We start from the raw sequence: 16,973 nt of genomic DNA, 5'->3' as shown, positions 1-16,973 counted from the left end.
AGCTAAGGAACACCTGCACTGTGAGATTTCTGACATAACCTCTCATGTCATCGAGGAAGTCATCAAATCCCTCTTGTAGCCCTTCAGTGCCTTAATCCTTGCTCCTTTCCACCCCGCTTGCTGAGATTTTTCTCTGCGTGCAGCTCAGCTCCCTTGAACTGTGCTCACACTGTGCCTTTGCCTAGCAGGCCATCTCTGTCTCACTTAGCACAAAGCCTCTATTCAACCTGTGATTGTTCTCACCCACCAGGTGTTTCATTGCTATACTCTTAAGTCCTGGCCTTTTAACCCAGTTTAAACTCTTATTTTATTGTTTATACTCAAAGGAGTAACACTTTGCCCCTACACTTGAGAAAAACAGCACTTGATAAGCACTTTTTACTTTTAAGTCTATTGCTTAATATATATATTTTAAAAAATATATATATTTAAGGGCAGAAGCATCATTGTAGGTAATAAACTTACACTTGTGTGAATCTACTAACCTAAATTCCTCTCTATTTAAGGAGGTAATCATTTGATGAATTAAGAATATCATAAACGGGGAGTGGGAGGCATCTCAGCGGGTAAAGTCCTTGCCTCACAAGCATGAGGACCTGACTTCAATCCCTAGCATCTCTGTACAAAAAGCTCCAAATGAAGCACATGCTAGAGGAGGAGGTGGCGGCAGAAGGATTCCTGGGGCACGCTAGCTAGCCAGCCAGCCTAGCTGAGATACTACTGAGCCTCAGCTCCCGATGAGAGAGAGACCTTGTCTAGAAAACTAAGGTGGACAGCTCCCGAGGAAAGGATGAAGTCGACCATTTTACATATGCACTCTCTTTCACGTCTCACACACACACACACACACACACGCACACGCACACACACACGCACGCACGCGCACACACACACACACACACGTTATTAGAAAAAAAGAGAAAAAGAGAGACACTTCTGGTGGATGGAGGGGGCAGGCTTGTTTAGAAACGGAGTTCGTGTGGTGCCCAGCGTTAGCTGCCTGAACTAGTTAGTTAAATGAACTGACAGCTCTGAGCTGCTGGGAATGATATGAACATGACTTCTTGGAATGTCAGGGGTCATTCGAGTGGACATGGAAACATGTCTAAGTATAGATACTGTCTTAGTTCCCTTTCTGGTCCTGTGACAACCCCCATGACCAAGGCCACTTAGAAAAGAAAGCCTGTGACCAGATTGCTGTGTCAGAGGTGAGGATTCATGATGGCAGAGCAAAGTTATGGCAACAGAAACAGCTAAGATTTTACATCTAAGAGAGAGAGAGAGAGAGAGAGAGAGAGAGAGAGAGAGAGAGAGAGAGAGAGAGAGCTCACTGGCTCACTGGGAATGAGTGGGTACATATATCTTTTGAAACCCCAAAGCCCACTCCCAGTGATCTCCTCTAACCAGGCCACACTTCCAAATCCTTCCCAAACAGTTTCACCAATTGGGAACCAAGTATTCAAACATATGAGCCTATGGAGGCCATTCTAACCACCACAGTCACTATGTTATTTACTATGTTATTTGTGTTGTAAAAACTCTCCTTGGGTGCACACAGGGCATGCTAGATGTAGGGCAGGTTCCTAGTTAACTGCTGTCAGGCTCGGAGCATCCGTTCCCAAGCCTCCTATGGAGTCACATAAGGGTACATCAGGTATTGATCTGAACTATACACAGAATCACAGAGTCCTCCTATTCTGTAGTCACAGTCGTTTGAAGTTTCCTTACAAACAAACCTACTGTTAAGAGTGACTTCTAGAGGTCTGGGCGGTGGTGGCGCACACCTTTAATCTCAGCATTCGGGAGGCAGAAACAGGCCGATCTCTGTGAGTTCAAGGCCAGCCTGGTCTACAAGAACTAGTTCTAGGACAGGCTCTAAAGCTACAGAGAAACTCTTTCTTGAAAAACCAACCAACAAACAAATGAGTGACTTCTAGAAGGTCAGCGTGTCTGAGCAGGGCGGGCCCTGCAGAGTCACCTGTTGCAGGCTTCCGTTTTGTAGAAGAGGAAACAGACCCGTGGTTAGGACACGTGTGTGTAGTGAAGACGAAGGAGTAAGTGTCCCATAGTGTGACCTGTCACTCCTGTCATTACTCCTGGTGGCAGATCTGGACAGACACTCGAAGGACTCTGGCCAGCTTGAGCATGGTGAGGGTGGCTCTGGCAGACCGTGTCCTGCTCCCCTGTTCCCGCTTCCTTTTTGAAAACCATGAGATTGTGTTCCTAAAGCTAACCACCAGGCCTGTTTCCTTGTTTGACTTTCTCCTCCTGAGGCTGAATACCAAAGTCCAGCTATCGAAAGCACCCCTTAGTTCAGCTAATTAACATGCCCAGTTATTAAACACCTCATCCTAACACGGGCCTTCCCCATTTACTTTTATAAACCACCTTTTGCTTATGCGCCACATCTGCTCCTTCTGTCCAGAGGCAGTCCTCTGCCAATCCAGGACAGATGCCCTTTTTCCCCTTCCCCTTGTCCCTTTCCCTTCTCCTTTGTCGCTTATCTCCTTATCACCGCATCCTAGCCCGTTCTAGCACAGACCTCCCCTTTTCTCTTCTTAAAAATGACACCTGCAAGATCATTTGCTGCTGTTTTTCTGCAAGTCAGAAAGCAGCCACTTAAGTTTTCTTTCCCTTATTAAAGGATCTCTCTGTGAAAATAGGTGTTTGGGTGTGGTTTGTGCCTAATCTGGGGATCTGGGAGGAAGCCCCCACTGTTCCAGGTGTTCTAATCCAGCACTCTTAGGTGGGCACGGAGCACCCTGCACTGGGTTCTGAAATCTGACTGGAGTGATGAAGGAATGAAGGAAGGACAGACACACAGGTGTCTGGAGAAGCTGGAATCAGAGTGCCATGTTTGCTCTGATGTTGGAGCACCAGCTGCTCAACAACCTGGGACCTCCTTGTGCTTGCTATGTACAGCACTGGGGGAAGGAGTTAGTCTCAGTAGGAGGCTTCTGTTGGGGAACCACCTCAAGGAGGAAGCTGCTGGACACTTCCTGTGGACACTACCAACACTTCCTGTGCACACTACCAGCACTTCCTGTGCACACTACCAGCACTTCCTGTGCACACTACCAACACTTCCTGTGCACACTACCAACACTTTCAAGCAGACACAGAAGGGCTTTGCCCATTCCCATGGGCCTGAGGCATTGTCCTTATCAACAGCGCATGGCCACTCAAAAGTCTTCCTCCACTCTCGTGACCAAGTGCTTATTTCACACTTTCATTGGGGAGAATGCATTTTTTTTTTAAAAATGCTCTTTTTAAAAAATTGATTTTATTGAGCTCTATATTTTTCTCTGCTCTTCCTTTCCCCTCCCCTTCAACCCTCTCCCATGGTCCCCATGTTCCCAATTTACTCAGGAGATCTTGTCTTTTCATACCTCCCAAGTAGATTAGATTTACATATGTCTCTCTTAGGGTCATCATTGTTGTCTAGATTCTCTGGGATTGTGATTTGTAGGCTGGGTTTTTTTTTTTTGCTTTATCTTTAAAAGCCTCTTATGAATGAGTACATGTGATATTTGTCTTTCTGGGTCTGGGTTACCTCACTCAATATGATGTATTATAGATCCATCCATTTGCCTGCAAATTTCAAGATGTCATTTTTTTCTGCTGTGTAGTATTCCATTATGTAAATGTACCACATTTTCCTTGTCCATTCTTCAGTGGAGAGACATTTAGGTTGTTTCTAGGAGAATGCACTTTTAAAACTTGAGTTAAAGTGACAGCAGTGACAGTCACAGTGCCCAACACTGAGCACCCAGTGATGATTTCCAGGCTAAGTAATGCATATTTGTGGTTTAACTTAGTCAATTTTTTCTTCACAGTGCCCTGTGACTTTCCTATTTTTGACAATTGTATTTTACACAAGTTAGTGAAACTTGCCTGTGGCAACACCTTCATCCGTGGACTGTGCTAGGTCTAAACCTGCTCTGACTTCCAAGTTTATGTTGTTAATTTTTTAAATTAGAATTTATTTTTATTGTGTTTTGTGGTGTGAAGTAGAATGTGTGTGTGTCCAGGGCACACATGTGGAGGTCAGAGGACAACTTACAGTAGCCAGTTCTCTGCTCCCAGTGGACCTGGGGATTGACCTCAGCTTGTTAGGTTTGTGTGGCAAGTGCTTTTTTCCACTGGACTTTCTTGATGGCTCTATGCATTTCTAAGCAGATTTTAAAATTCAAAGTAATACCATTTCATAGTATTATACATTATAATTTTATGAGATCCAGATATGATTCTCCACAAATAAAACGTTACTGGGACGCAGCCACACTCATTTGTCTATGTATTGTTGATAGGATGGCAAACTCAATTGTTACCGCAGGGACCACAGTGCTGGCAGAGCCACAGGGTTTACTATTTGGTCTTTATGGGGAATGTTTGCCAGATCTTTTCTGTATTCTTCCCCAATGATCCATTAGAGCATAATCGTGTGTGTTTAATAGGACTTGTCTTCTACATGCAGCTTAGTTTGGTCCTTGACTGACAGGTCTATCAGGTGCTGAATCTAAGGGTTTCCCTCAAATTGACTATGTTTTATCTTCCTCAGTAGACTGAAGGATCTTCCTTCCTTGATCGCTCCCTCCCTCCCTCCCTCCCTCCTTCCCTCCCTGGCTTTCTTTCTCTTCCTGCTTTCCTGGATGTTGTCTGGAGACTTGACCCCAGACTGCTTTTCTCTGACTGTAGTCTGTGCTTTCCATGCTCCTCTCCCCCATTATCGAGCTATCTTTAAACCTCTGGCATTTGGATGCAGAATTCACTCTTTCTTTTTCTTTCCTTTTGCAGTGGTTTGCTGTCTTCTGACTACGTGGAGATTCACTATGAGAATGGGAAACCAATGTACTCTAAGGTATAGTAAAGGGCCCAGATCTCCTGCAACATAAAGTATATCCGTCCTGAGGTTGGTCAGTAAGATTGCCAAGCCTCCTATGCAAGGGACTGACTTACTGAGGAAGAATTCACGAGAACTCAAAGTGCTGAGACCACGTTAGATTCTGTATACTCAGGACAATAAGGGACTTTTATTGTTTTGATTTTACATCCATTACCTTGTTGAATGATCAGATGAACTTCACTGTTCCATATACCAAATACCATTTGGGTAACCCTTTTTAAAAATACTTGGAGCTGGAAGTCTTTTGGCTTTAATTTTTTAAAGTAGTTTTGTATACAAAGCGATATTGGAGATATAGTTCTTTAATTTATGTTTCGCCTACCCCATACATGCACAGCTAGAAGGCAATTTTGTACATTTTAGATGATTTTGTTTATGAAACAGTTTTGTGATGTGAATTTTTCCACTCCAGCTGTAATGCTGGCACTCTGAGTTTTCGCATTTTGGAGACTTTTGATTTCAGGCTTTCATGGCCATGGAATCAAAATCATAAGACTGCGTGAACTCTTACCGTGACAGTTTAGTCTGAGCGCGTCATGCGCACGGGAAGAAGCCAGGTGGGGAAATGAGATTCGGGGGATATTCTTCTCTTTTCCCTCTGTTGAGGCTGTGTAACCCAGGTTGGCTCCAAATGCTGAGTTTACAGGCACGTACTCTCAAACCCAACTTTATTTCATTATTTTATTTTATTTACTCTTTTCTGTTGGGGACCAAACTCAGGACCTTGGGCATGCTAGGCAATGCTGTACCACTGCGCTGTAACCCCAGCCCTTCACAACAGGTCCCTGTAGTAAAACGAAAGACACAGAGTCATAGAGAAGGCAAGGAACTTGCTCAGGGCCACCATAGGCTGTAACCTAAACGTAGTGGGGCACCTGAAATTATTCAGGTGGAGGCGATCTCTTCTTCTGACCATGAAGAACCAGTAAGGAACAAATTGGGTTAAACGCAAGCAAAAGAGACATCGCTGGTAGTGCCTACCAAACAGTGATTTCCATGAGTCAGCCAGAAAATCCATGGCTGGTACAGAAAAGAAATTATGACTTTTAGTGGCTGTCCTGGTGCCACCGAGGCTCTCAGTAGTGCCCATATAAACCACAGCAATTGGGCAGCAAGCCAGAAACAAGCAATGGGGGAAACATAGAGTTTGTGTTTTGCAGATGGCTTATGAACATCAGCATAGCGGCGGTACCAAGCGTGCAGACTTGCAAAGCTGTGATGCCGGGAGACCAGGATTCCCAGGCCATGTCTCAGCACATGCTTATGGGTGGCCTAATTAGAAACACTGCCCACAGTCACACTGTGAACCGGGTGCGAGCTGACTCATGAACCAGAGGAGATCGCACAAGGACTTTTCAGACTCAGCAAACGGCACACCTTTGCAGCCTCAGGAACCTGATGTGAACTTCTAAGGAGCTCACACTTATGTTAGAAGTACAATAGCTAATTCGTGTACAGAGTTCATTTGAAGTAGTGCAAATGAGGGCTTTTTAATAATAAGATATACCAAACCTCCTGTGGTTACAACATATTTAAAGCAAAAGCTACATCAACTCTGGCCAAAGGAGCTATGTTCACTGTAGTTTGACTTTACCTCCATCCCCTTTGTTTCATGTATGACACATTTCTTTAACAGCTCATATACCCTAATTTACTTGTCCACAGATAATAGCAACCCAATGGCGAGATCCTAATATATATATATACACACACACACACATACACGCACACACACACGCACACACACACACACACACACACACTCACATACATATCCTTAAGACCCAAGAAGAGGTCACACATACACATTCTGTGCAGGATTTATAAAATCTAATGATAGTCTAAATGCTTTAGCATGCATGAAACCTATGTTTTTATTGGCTCATTATTAAAAACTGAATAATGTTCTTCTAACTTGTTGTTATTCATTTAAAAATATTAAGCCATAGACATCAAGCTTGCTTCCAGCCTTCCCTCACAATTGTCCTAAGGACAAACTTCCCAGGTGCAGTCTAAACACACTGTAAGTGTTGAAGGATTCATTTTAAGAATAAGACTCTGGGTCAAAGAGTTGTATATATTTTATGATTTTTGGTCATAATGACAATTTTTGCTTCTGAAATTATGCATAATTTTGCCTAAATTCATGTTCTCATTACACCCATAAACTTAGGAGCACTTTAAAAGTGAGTTTTATAAAGACTGGCTGCTGTGCTATCTGAGGAAGCTTTTGAAAGGAGTACCAAAAAGGAAAGTTAATGCGGAGGAGTGGCGGGGTTTCTACCCATCCTGTAAACTGATCTCAGGTGGCCCGGAGAGGTGGCCTAGTGGGTAGGAGTGCGGCCTGCTCCTGCTTGTAGCTCTACCTCCAGGGGATCCAAAAGCCCTTTTCTGGATTGTACATTCACGTGCAGGTTTCCACTCTGCATCCCATATCCACCTAATTAAAATATGAAAGACGCTTTAACTGTTTAGACAAAGGAGGGTATATACATAAACACTCTCCACACCCTTTGTATGCTGTTATCCGACTAGAGAAGCCTGTAATCATAAACAGCCTATGAGGGCCTTGAGGTAAAATATAGATGTAGATACTTAAAATGCTCTGGGACTTGGTATTCTTTGCATAAATTCCCATTGGGATGAAAATCCTGATGTCTGGGTACTCTGAGCTCACGGTTACAGCCTTTCTATCTCTACCGAACGGTCCCTCAATCCCATTCCTAGATGAGGTTAATGTCTTTTACTTTTGCTGAGTGTAAGTGGACTGAAAAGAGAAGTAAATACAGGAACTAGAGAGGAAAAGAATCATCAAGTTCACGGGCAAGGAGCCAGGCAGGTGTTTGCTAACGCACGCGGAGCATCTTCTTTCGTGTGCCCAGTCAAGCAGATTTTATTACAATTCCTTCTGTTGCCCATTGCACAAAGTGCAATGTAATATACAATAAAGCAACTTTGTTGATTTCATTTTAAAAAGCAACTTATTTATGTTTTCTCTGCTTTAAACAGGTTTATTGGGGCATAATTTATATGCTGTAAAGTGCACAATTAAATTGTTTTTACTATACTTGCAAAATCATGCATCCATTAACATAATCTAATTTTCAGACTTTTTCATCACCCCCACAAAGAAACACCTTATCTATTAGCGGTCGTTCCCTACGGCTCTCCTTCCCGTCATAGGTAACTGCTAATCTACTCTTCTGTCTCTATAAATTGCCTATTTGGAACATAAATGAAACCCTATAATATGTGGTCCTTTGTGAGTGCTTTCTTTTTTCCCAGCTTTATTGAAGTATAATTGAAAAATGCAGATTGTATATTTAAGGTGTGCGACTTGGATTTTATACATAAGAATATTATATAGTTGCGTTATGCCAAATGTCATGCTTTGCATGGGCTCGCTGGGAAACGATCAGCATCCCCTGTGAGCACACCCTTTACTTCCTGTACTCATTTTTGTTCATGAGAACACTTAAAATCCACTTCACGGCAGATTCTTAAGTATGTAGTCACTGTGTGTCACTTTCTGTGTCCACAGTCTGTTTCACTCACACTATTTGAGTTTTTTATGCCTTGACCAACATCTCTTCATTTGCCCGATCTCCTCTTGCCCCTGAGAGCCACTATTCTACCCTCTGATTGCATGAGCTGGACTCTCTCATGCTACCTCTGAGGGTCAGTGCAGCATTTGTCTCTCTCTGCTGGGTTTTTCCACTTAGCACAGGGCCCCACCATGTTGCATAAGGGCAGGATTTCCCTCCTGCCAGGGCTGGGTCTTCCACTGGGGACAGATTTCTTCCTTCACGCGTCCATTAGTTTCTCCAGCTTGGCAGTGTGAATGAAGCTGAGATGAGCCTACAGTGCAGTTGTCCTTTTGAGACTTAGAGTTCCTTTCTATTTTTGGATGGATATGCACTCTTCAATTGGTCGTGCCAATCTGTAGATCTACAAATGTCTCTTTTTTCCTCCACAAACCATTCCAACATATAGTCCTTGCCTTTTTTCTTTTTTCTACAATAGTCATTCTAGTAAGTGTGAGGTATAGCTCCCTGTAGTTTAATTTTGCATGCCTCTGATGTTCTTAGGTGTGTTTCCGCGAGTTAAGACATACGTCCTTGGGACCGTGGAGATGGCCTGGTGGGGCAAGAGCACTTGTCTACACATATAGAGACCTGATTGTTTATCCCCAGTGCTCATGTAAAAAGCCAAGCATGTCTATGTGTAGTTGTAACCCCAACACTGGGGAATGGAATCCGGTGGATCCTGAGACCTCCTTGATCAATCAGCCCAGCTAAATCAGCAAACTTCTGTTTCAGTGAGAGACCCTGTCTCAAGGCAGTAAGGTAGAGAGACGTAGAAGAAGGCATCTCTCTGCCTCTGCCTCTTTCTCTGTCTCTGTGTCTCTCTCTCTCCACACATACACACACACACAGCCAGACAAGAACATGTCCACATAGAAACAGGCGCACAGATGCTCATGGCAGCATTATTTACAACAGTCCAGAATGGAGGCAACTGTCGCGGTCATCAGTGGATGAATGAGTACAGAAAATGTGGTGTATTCACACACACACTGGGGACAAGAGTCCTATGTTAAATATGAATGTAGCCAGTGGGTAAATATGTACTCCAGGTTCATCCATGTTGCTGCAAGTGGCGGCATCTCCGTTGAAAGACTGAATACCAGTCCATTGCATTTGTGTACAATGAGATAATGTAGACAGGAAGAAAAAGTCTCCATTAGTGAGGAGAGTGCATGGGTTCTAAAGAAGCCAAAATATTGAAAAGAGCAGGACAGTGGTTTCTAGGGTCAGGTGGCTAGAGGTCAGGGGTCAAGGGTCAGGGCCAGGTATCCATTGAAAATGGAAAGATATATGTCAAAATTACCCATGATGTAGGACATACGTGTGGAATCTAGTGTTCAGGGTGAGAACTGTTGTCAGTGACACAGTCACATGATGGAATTGCTGACCACAGATTTCCAATATTCTTTCCTAGGTACTCACAGGAGACACACCAGTGTGCTTGACCAACAATCATTTCATTATCCATAACAAAGCATCGTGTTCTATACCACACTGACACAGACATGTGCACACGTACACAACACGTTCAGCAAAAATATCAGTTCAACTCCTTTTCTGACCTGGTTTCTGTTTTAGGTCAAGCACATGCACCAGGAGCCAGAGGCATGCTCCTTCTCCGTGGGGAAAAGGCTTTGTCCTTACCTTGCTCTTTCCCTCAGTCACATCTCGCGCTTGCTTTGCCTGCAGCTCACGGTGTCTGGGAGAGCTGAGTAGCAGGATGACAGGGATGCCATCTGGGTGAGTGGGTCCTTGATAGACATGACTCCTGGGTGGAGGTGGAGATCAGCAGAGCCCAGGGCTGTGGAGAATACCTGTCCTGAGCACCCTGTCTCTAGTCATCCCTTGCTCTCCTGGAGGAACTGGTTCCAGGATGACACAGGGGACATTCCAATCCACGGATGCTCAAGTTTCTTGTATAAAATTTGCTTGGATTTGTGTACCTCACACATCCTATAGAATTGTTTAAGTCATCTGTAGCTTACAATACCAAGTGCAATATGAATGCATGTAAAAATAGCTGACTGTTTAGACTCCATACCCTGGTTCTAAACCTCTAGGGGGATTATATGACCCTCTCACAGGGGTTGCATATCAGATATCCTGCATATCAGACATTTACTTTAGGATTCATAACAGTAGCAAAATTACAGTTATGAAGTAGCAATAAAATAATTTTATTGTTGGGGGTCACCACAATATGAGGAACAGTACTCAAGGGTCACAGCATTAGAAAGGTTGAGAAGCACTGGTGTAGAGAAATCTTTCAAGGACGATGGTTTATACATATTCCTCATAGAAAAGTTGGTTTTGCTACGTTTCTTCATCATGATATTGGTTGAATCTGCAGATGCTGGCCCTGAGAGTGCTGTAGGCTAAGTGGTCCTGATAGGGGAGGGGAGGGCACTGCCTCCATTTGTTAGAGCTGAGCTAGGGCACCTGCACTGGACAGCACAATTCAGTCCTGTGTTTTCTTCTCTTTCCCCCTTCTTCTCCATGTTCCCTTTTCTTTTTGCCCGATATGTCTTCCTTTATTGTTAGCTAACGAATTTTCTCAGACCGTTTTCTCCATGTATTTCTTACTTCTAAGCTACATTTGAATAAAAAGTTCTCATTTTTATGTTTTGTTCCCAACCAGAAAGTTTGGATTTCTACTTTTACAGTAAATTTAAATGGGTCGTTTATTACTTGTATATTCATTGTGATATTTTTGTAGTCTTTGAATTAGTAGCTAGCTTAAAAGTTGTTTACTATTAGGTAGATAATAAGCAATTTAAGTTATAACAGGGAAAGCTTATACATGCTAGAACATTTATATTAAGTATAAATTAAAGTCTTTAATTAAAATTTCCAGTTTAAAGTTAAGCATGCTGTTGTTGATCATTCAAAATATTGCCTTTTTTTTGGGCAATATTCTGAAGACATTCAAGAACATGAAAGAAACATGGGGGTTAAAAATCACCCTATGAAGTCCAGCTAGCAGCATAGAACAACATTCGTTCCTTGCAAAGCTATTTTAAGTTTGAACAATACAATTAATATGAAGTATTAAAGCACTGGCAGAGCTGAAATGGTCTAACACTTTTATCAATACACTACTGGAAGAGTTCTTTTCCCTGTTGAATTTAATGAAGATAAATTATTAAAATGGTGCTGAAATTTCAAATTCCCCAACTCTCTGAATGTAGTTTTTTATTTTCTCATTCTGCAGCAAATCCGGCAAACGTGATCAGTTACAGACCACTCACTTTTAAAATAGGCTGGTATTGCTTTGTCAGTAGGCAAATTTGTAAAACGAAGGCAAAAACCCAGACCTAAAATAATCACTGCGGTGGCATCTTCATTTCAGCAAGTCCTAAGTCGAATGCTCCTCGTCGGCACCGCTCTTCAAGATTGGCAGTGTCAGCTGTTTAGAAATGTTTTCAAGACCTTTAGTAGCCAAGGAGACCCCAGTTCTCAGTCATTGTGAACGACTAGGTCTGCCTGAGTTTCTTGGGCTGTGAAGCTCACACACACACTGACAGATTGAATTTTGCTGAAGCGGTTGAGATAATCAAACAGATACAAAAGGTTGGAAAAATTTTAAAAATTAATTGTTGGTTTTGCTTCCCTTTTGGTTTCAACCCCAAACCTCAAATCTAAGAGGGTCATTCCCACCAATCTGCTGGCCATCTCCCGCACCTTCAGAGGTACCCTGTCCACTTCCAGCTCTTTTTCTGTCCTCTGTCATGTGGTTTAATGTGGCATTTTATGTCACTGCTATTTGAGTGGGCTACTGGGAGAGTAGAAATGTTCCTTTTTATTACAGTGAGTGGAATCAAATAATGCCTATTAATACAGCAATGAAGTCATAGAATAGACCCCCCCAAACTTTCCAGTTATTATCACATGAATAATTAAGTTGCTTTTTCCACTCATTCCTGATTATTTATTTATCTATTTGTTTATTTATTTTCGATACAGGGTTTCTCTGTGTAACTGTCCTGGCTGTCCTGGAATGGCTTTGTAGACCATACTGGCCTTGAACTCACAGAGATCAGCCTGCCTCTACCTCCGGAGTGCTGGGATTAAAGGCATGTGCCACCACCACCCAGTGAGGAAATGTTTTAAAAGATGAGAATCACATGGGTTGGGGAGTGTAGCTTAGTGATAGAGTACTTACTCAGTATGCTCAGGGTCCTGGCTTCAGTCCCTAGCAACACACACACACACACACACACACACACACACACACACACACACACACTGAAGAACAGGCAGACAAGCCCTCAAGCAAACAAAACTAAAAACAAACAACCACCCCTAAACTAGTGAACAGCAACAGAACAGTGGAGGATGCATCAGAGGTTTGCTGCGAAATTCTGAGCTTGCTGCCCTAATGCAGGAGCCTGTTACTATGTGAACATGAACATGACTTAGCTCTTGGGGTCCTTGGCCGTGTGGAATACATGACTGAGAAAGTTGACAGTGCAGTTCCTAGGAATTCTCATTCCCTCTGACTACCAACAGGTTCTGCTTGTTAAAGCATCCATTTTTGTCAGATCTAATTAACAGATGAACACTTGGATCTGAAAATGTAAACATCAGTGGAGACACACATTGACTTAGCCCTTGCTACTGCTTGCTTACGCCCAAGCCTGTGCTCACTCTTGGTCAGTGCTGACTTCTGTGCCCACTCTTTGCCAGTGCTGACTCGACCACTGGAGTAGTCTGAGGTTTTCTTACCTGGAAGAAGGTGTGTGAACTGGAGCTCCTAAAGATATGACATCAGCCAGTCTTTTTGCTACTCTTGGCAGAGCCTTTAGTGCACACTACCCATCTCCTAACTTGTACATGGAGATTGTGGTCACAGTCCAATAGTGATCAGTGAAGATAGCGGATTCTCAGGGATTGTTCTGTGTCACAGCAAGTGAGATCCCTCACGTGGGATTTCTGTCCTTTCTGTCTCAGTCAAATACAGCAGCAACATGGATCTGCAGAGTTGCCAAGTGATATTTTTTCAACATACTTAAAAAAAAAACCTTTCTATAAATTTAACAAGAAACTCAGAAAACATTCCAATAGTAACATTAAAACAAAAATCACCAAACTACTCATAATGCTTAATATAACTAGCTGTGCACTTTAGATGTTAAGGCTGAGTGTTGTGCTAGCACAAGGATTGAATGTTATCTCCAGTCTCGCTTGAGGCTCAGAGAACTTGATAACACATGGTCAAATATAGTTTCCCCCTTAATCCACTAGGTAACCATTAGAGAGTCAACTTCCACTCATTAGTGCAAGAGGATGGGATGTACGTCTAAGAAGAGCTGCTAATATCAGCATATAATCGCTTATGGGGAAAATAAGACTATCTTTAAAAAATCTGAAAACAGTTACCCTTGGGAAGGCCAAGTGAATATGACTGTTTTCTGTGTACTTTTTCTAATCACTTGGCCTAGGATAGCTCTTTTTGTTACACAAAGTGCTAAAGAACAACTTGGATAGAATTTACAGTTACTGTATATATGTGTATAATACATCTTATATGTTATATGTGTTATGAATATATAAAATTATAATATATATATAATTGAGAACCATGTGAAGAATTTGAAATGTAATTGCTGTATGCTGACCTGGATTCTCAAGTTGCTGATATGTGTGAACCCCTTTGTCCTTATAGGTTTCAGTGTTAAATACACAAATAGAACTTGGCATGCTATATATGAGTCAATATTTATAAGCAACTTTGCTATTTGGGAACTGAGGAGCAGCCCACATATAGAGGACTTATAATATGTGATATCATGTGTCTTCCCAATAACCCATTCAAAAGGGAAATAAACCTACTAGGACAAAGGCAAGTGGAGAAGGCAGTAGGAGATGTTCATGCAGTTTTAGGAGATGGGCAGCAGGAAGGTCAATAATTATTCTCTTATGTGTGAACACTGCTTACTCCGTTGAATTATTTTGAGAAGAAGCTGCTAATGGCAAGCTGGCTCATATTATTAAATCCAGAAAGGTCCAGGAGTCAGTTGGAAAGGGGTGGTGAGGTGAAAGGTGTACTTAGAGAATAACTAACGCTATCCACCCTGATTCACTCCTTACCCACATAGCCAGGAGACCACCCCATCTCCGGTTGGTTGAAGTAGCCAGTATATAAGAGCTTGGAGAGGGAACGGGCAAAGAAATAATAAAAGCCTTCTTCCCAGAGGGAAGCACACAAGCTGTTTTCAGTTCTGAGTGTTCTGGAGACTTCGATTGATGGAGACGAAACATCCATACGAAGGCTCATCCCAAGACTGTGGACATGGAGCTGAATAGGAGTCCCCGAAGTCCTCTTAAAAAAGACACAATAGATTTTATAGAAAATGCCTAATGCTGGAATCGTCTCTGAATCAGCAACATCAGAAACAAGGAGACTATAGGTTTCTGAAGTGCCAGGAGGAAGTCATAGTCAGTTTAGTATTTCCTACCCAACTTGCGGCTCTACTGTGAAGGCTGACAAGGAAAGGTTTACTCTCGTGACTGCTCACTGAACTTATTTATCATAAACACTTTTCAATAAAGTGTCAGACAATGTGTGCCACTCTAAGGAGGATGGCGGTGATGACTATAAGTGGGGAAGACACGGAATTTAGGGTCTAACACAGAAGGCAGGCAAAAAGAGATTCCACAAGTTTCCAGAGAAGTCCTGCATGCTGCCTCCTAGTGGGACCCAGAAAACAAAGGGGTGGACTGAAGCATGAAGCATAGAATGTCCCTAGGAACAAAATGAGCATGCCGCATTGACTGATACCTTGAGCACAGAAGGAGGAGTTTTAGATTACTCTTAGAGGCTAGAGGATGTTAATTACATATAAAACAAAGATGCAAATAGTGAAACAAAATGTCTCCTCAACTTAAAAATGTAGAAAAATAGAAAATGTAATGGAACCATTGTACAGCTCTGAACACTTTTCCTTGTCCCAATATGAACACCAACTAGCAGCTCAGCCCAAGACCGGCAGTGTATATTGAAATGTATTGGGGTGAGAGGGGCTTTCTTGAGTCTGTATTAGGGAGATACTTTCTTGTTTATTTTTTATTTTAATGTTATTGATATATAATACAAATACAACTGAATACTTTTTGTTTATTTCTTATTTTTGTCTTATTTAAAACAATTTTTAAATTGAAATATGTTTGATCATATTCTTTCCCTCCTCAAGTCCTTCCAGGTCCTCTGCCCCTCAATGCCCACCCAACTTTAAGTTCTCAAAAACCAAACAAAAATGAAACATAGCAACAAAACCCTCCCAAGCCAAGAAAACAGAACAGAGCACCACTCACAAAGAAAACAACAAGCTGTGACCAAATAAAAGCACACGGAAACTGTGGAGGCTTGTATGTTGTCAACTACTCTTGAACATGAGGCCTTCCCTGGAGTAGTTGATCTACCCAGTGTGCTTCCACTGGGGAAAAATGGTTTTCCCTCTCTCAGCAAGCACAAATTACCTTCACCCTAGTGGCTAGGTATCCATTCATTCATTTGTTCTTTTTAAAAATTGTAACAAAAGAAGATATAATAAGATAAAAAAAAACTATCACTTCAAAGTTGTACAAAGACAAATTAACACAAGGAAAAGAGCCCAAGAGAAGGCACAATAATCAGAGGCCCTCTCCTTCACTCACTCGGGAATAAAAACGCTAAGCCTGAAGAAATGCTGTGAGTGCAGTGGTCCTGGTGCAGACAGGGCAGGCCCCTGTGTGTGATGCTTCAGTCTGAGTTCCTAAAAGCTTTGCTCATCATTTAGAGGTCCCCCAACCTTCCTGGCACTTACATTTCTTCCTCTTCCTCAGGGGTCCTGAGCTCTGAGGGAAGGAATTTGATAGAGACGCCCTCTTTAGGGCTAAGTGTTTCAAGATTTTTCTTGAATATGTATTTTCTTTATATAATGTCTGGCTCTGTGTCTCTATCTTTGTTCCCACCTACTGCAGAAAGAAACTTTTTTGATGATGGCTTAACAAGGTGTTGATCTATGAGTACAGCAGAATATCATGAAGAGTCATTTTATGACTACCATTTTTCTTTTTCTTTCTTTTTTTTTAAAGACCAGTATTACTTAGTTTTATCCTAGTTCCCTGGGCTATCTGGTCTCAGATTCTTAATCTCCCAAGCAATGTCAGATATGGGTTCCATCTTGTGGAGTGAGCCTTGAATAAAATCAGTTTTTGGTTGGCTACTTCCTCATGTTTTGTGTCATTATTGTCCTGGCCTATCTTGGAGGTGGTACACCATTGTAGATAAAGGGTTTGTGGTTGGTTTGGTATTTATGTTTTCATTTTGATAATGTAGAGAGATCTTAGGAAGATAATTTCTAAAGTGGGGTGAATCAGATGATAGCAGTAAAAAGATTCTATTCAAAATGTGATGTGGGAATGATTTCTTATTAATAAAGAAACTGCCTAGGCCCATTTCATAGGCCAACCCTTAGGTAGGCGGAGAAAACAGAACA

The 16,973-nt window shown here is 42.2% G+C and overlaps 1 protein-coding gene across 3 annotated transcripts in view; it reads left to right on the top strand.

Moving 5' to 3' along the window:
- Adam23 (ADAM metallopeptidase domain 23) overlaps positions 1-16,973 on the top strand; it is a 162,045-nt gene that overhangs the window by 72,512 nt on the left and 72,560 nt on the right. For all 3 annotated transcript variants that reach the window (XM_013351657.2, XM_005361484.2, XM_026786219.1), the window contains exon 4: positions 4,798-4,861. In XM_013351657.2, the coding sequence (XP_013207111.1) occupies positions 4,798-4,861 (64 nt within the window). The remainder of the gene's footprint in view (positions 1-4,797; positions 4,862-16,973) is intronic.

This window comes from Microtus ochrogaster, linkage group LG4 (assembly GCF_000317375.1).
Source record: "Microtus ochrogaster isolate Prairie Vole_2 linkage group LG4, MicOch1.0, whole genome shotgun sequence".
NCBI lineage: Eukaryota > Metazoa > Chordata > Mammalia > Rodentia > Cricetidae > Microtus > Microtus ochrogaster.
The sequence above is the reverse complement of the archived record's forward strand: the minus strand, read 5'-3'. Positions and strand labels throughout refer to the sequence as shown.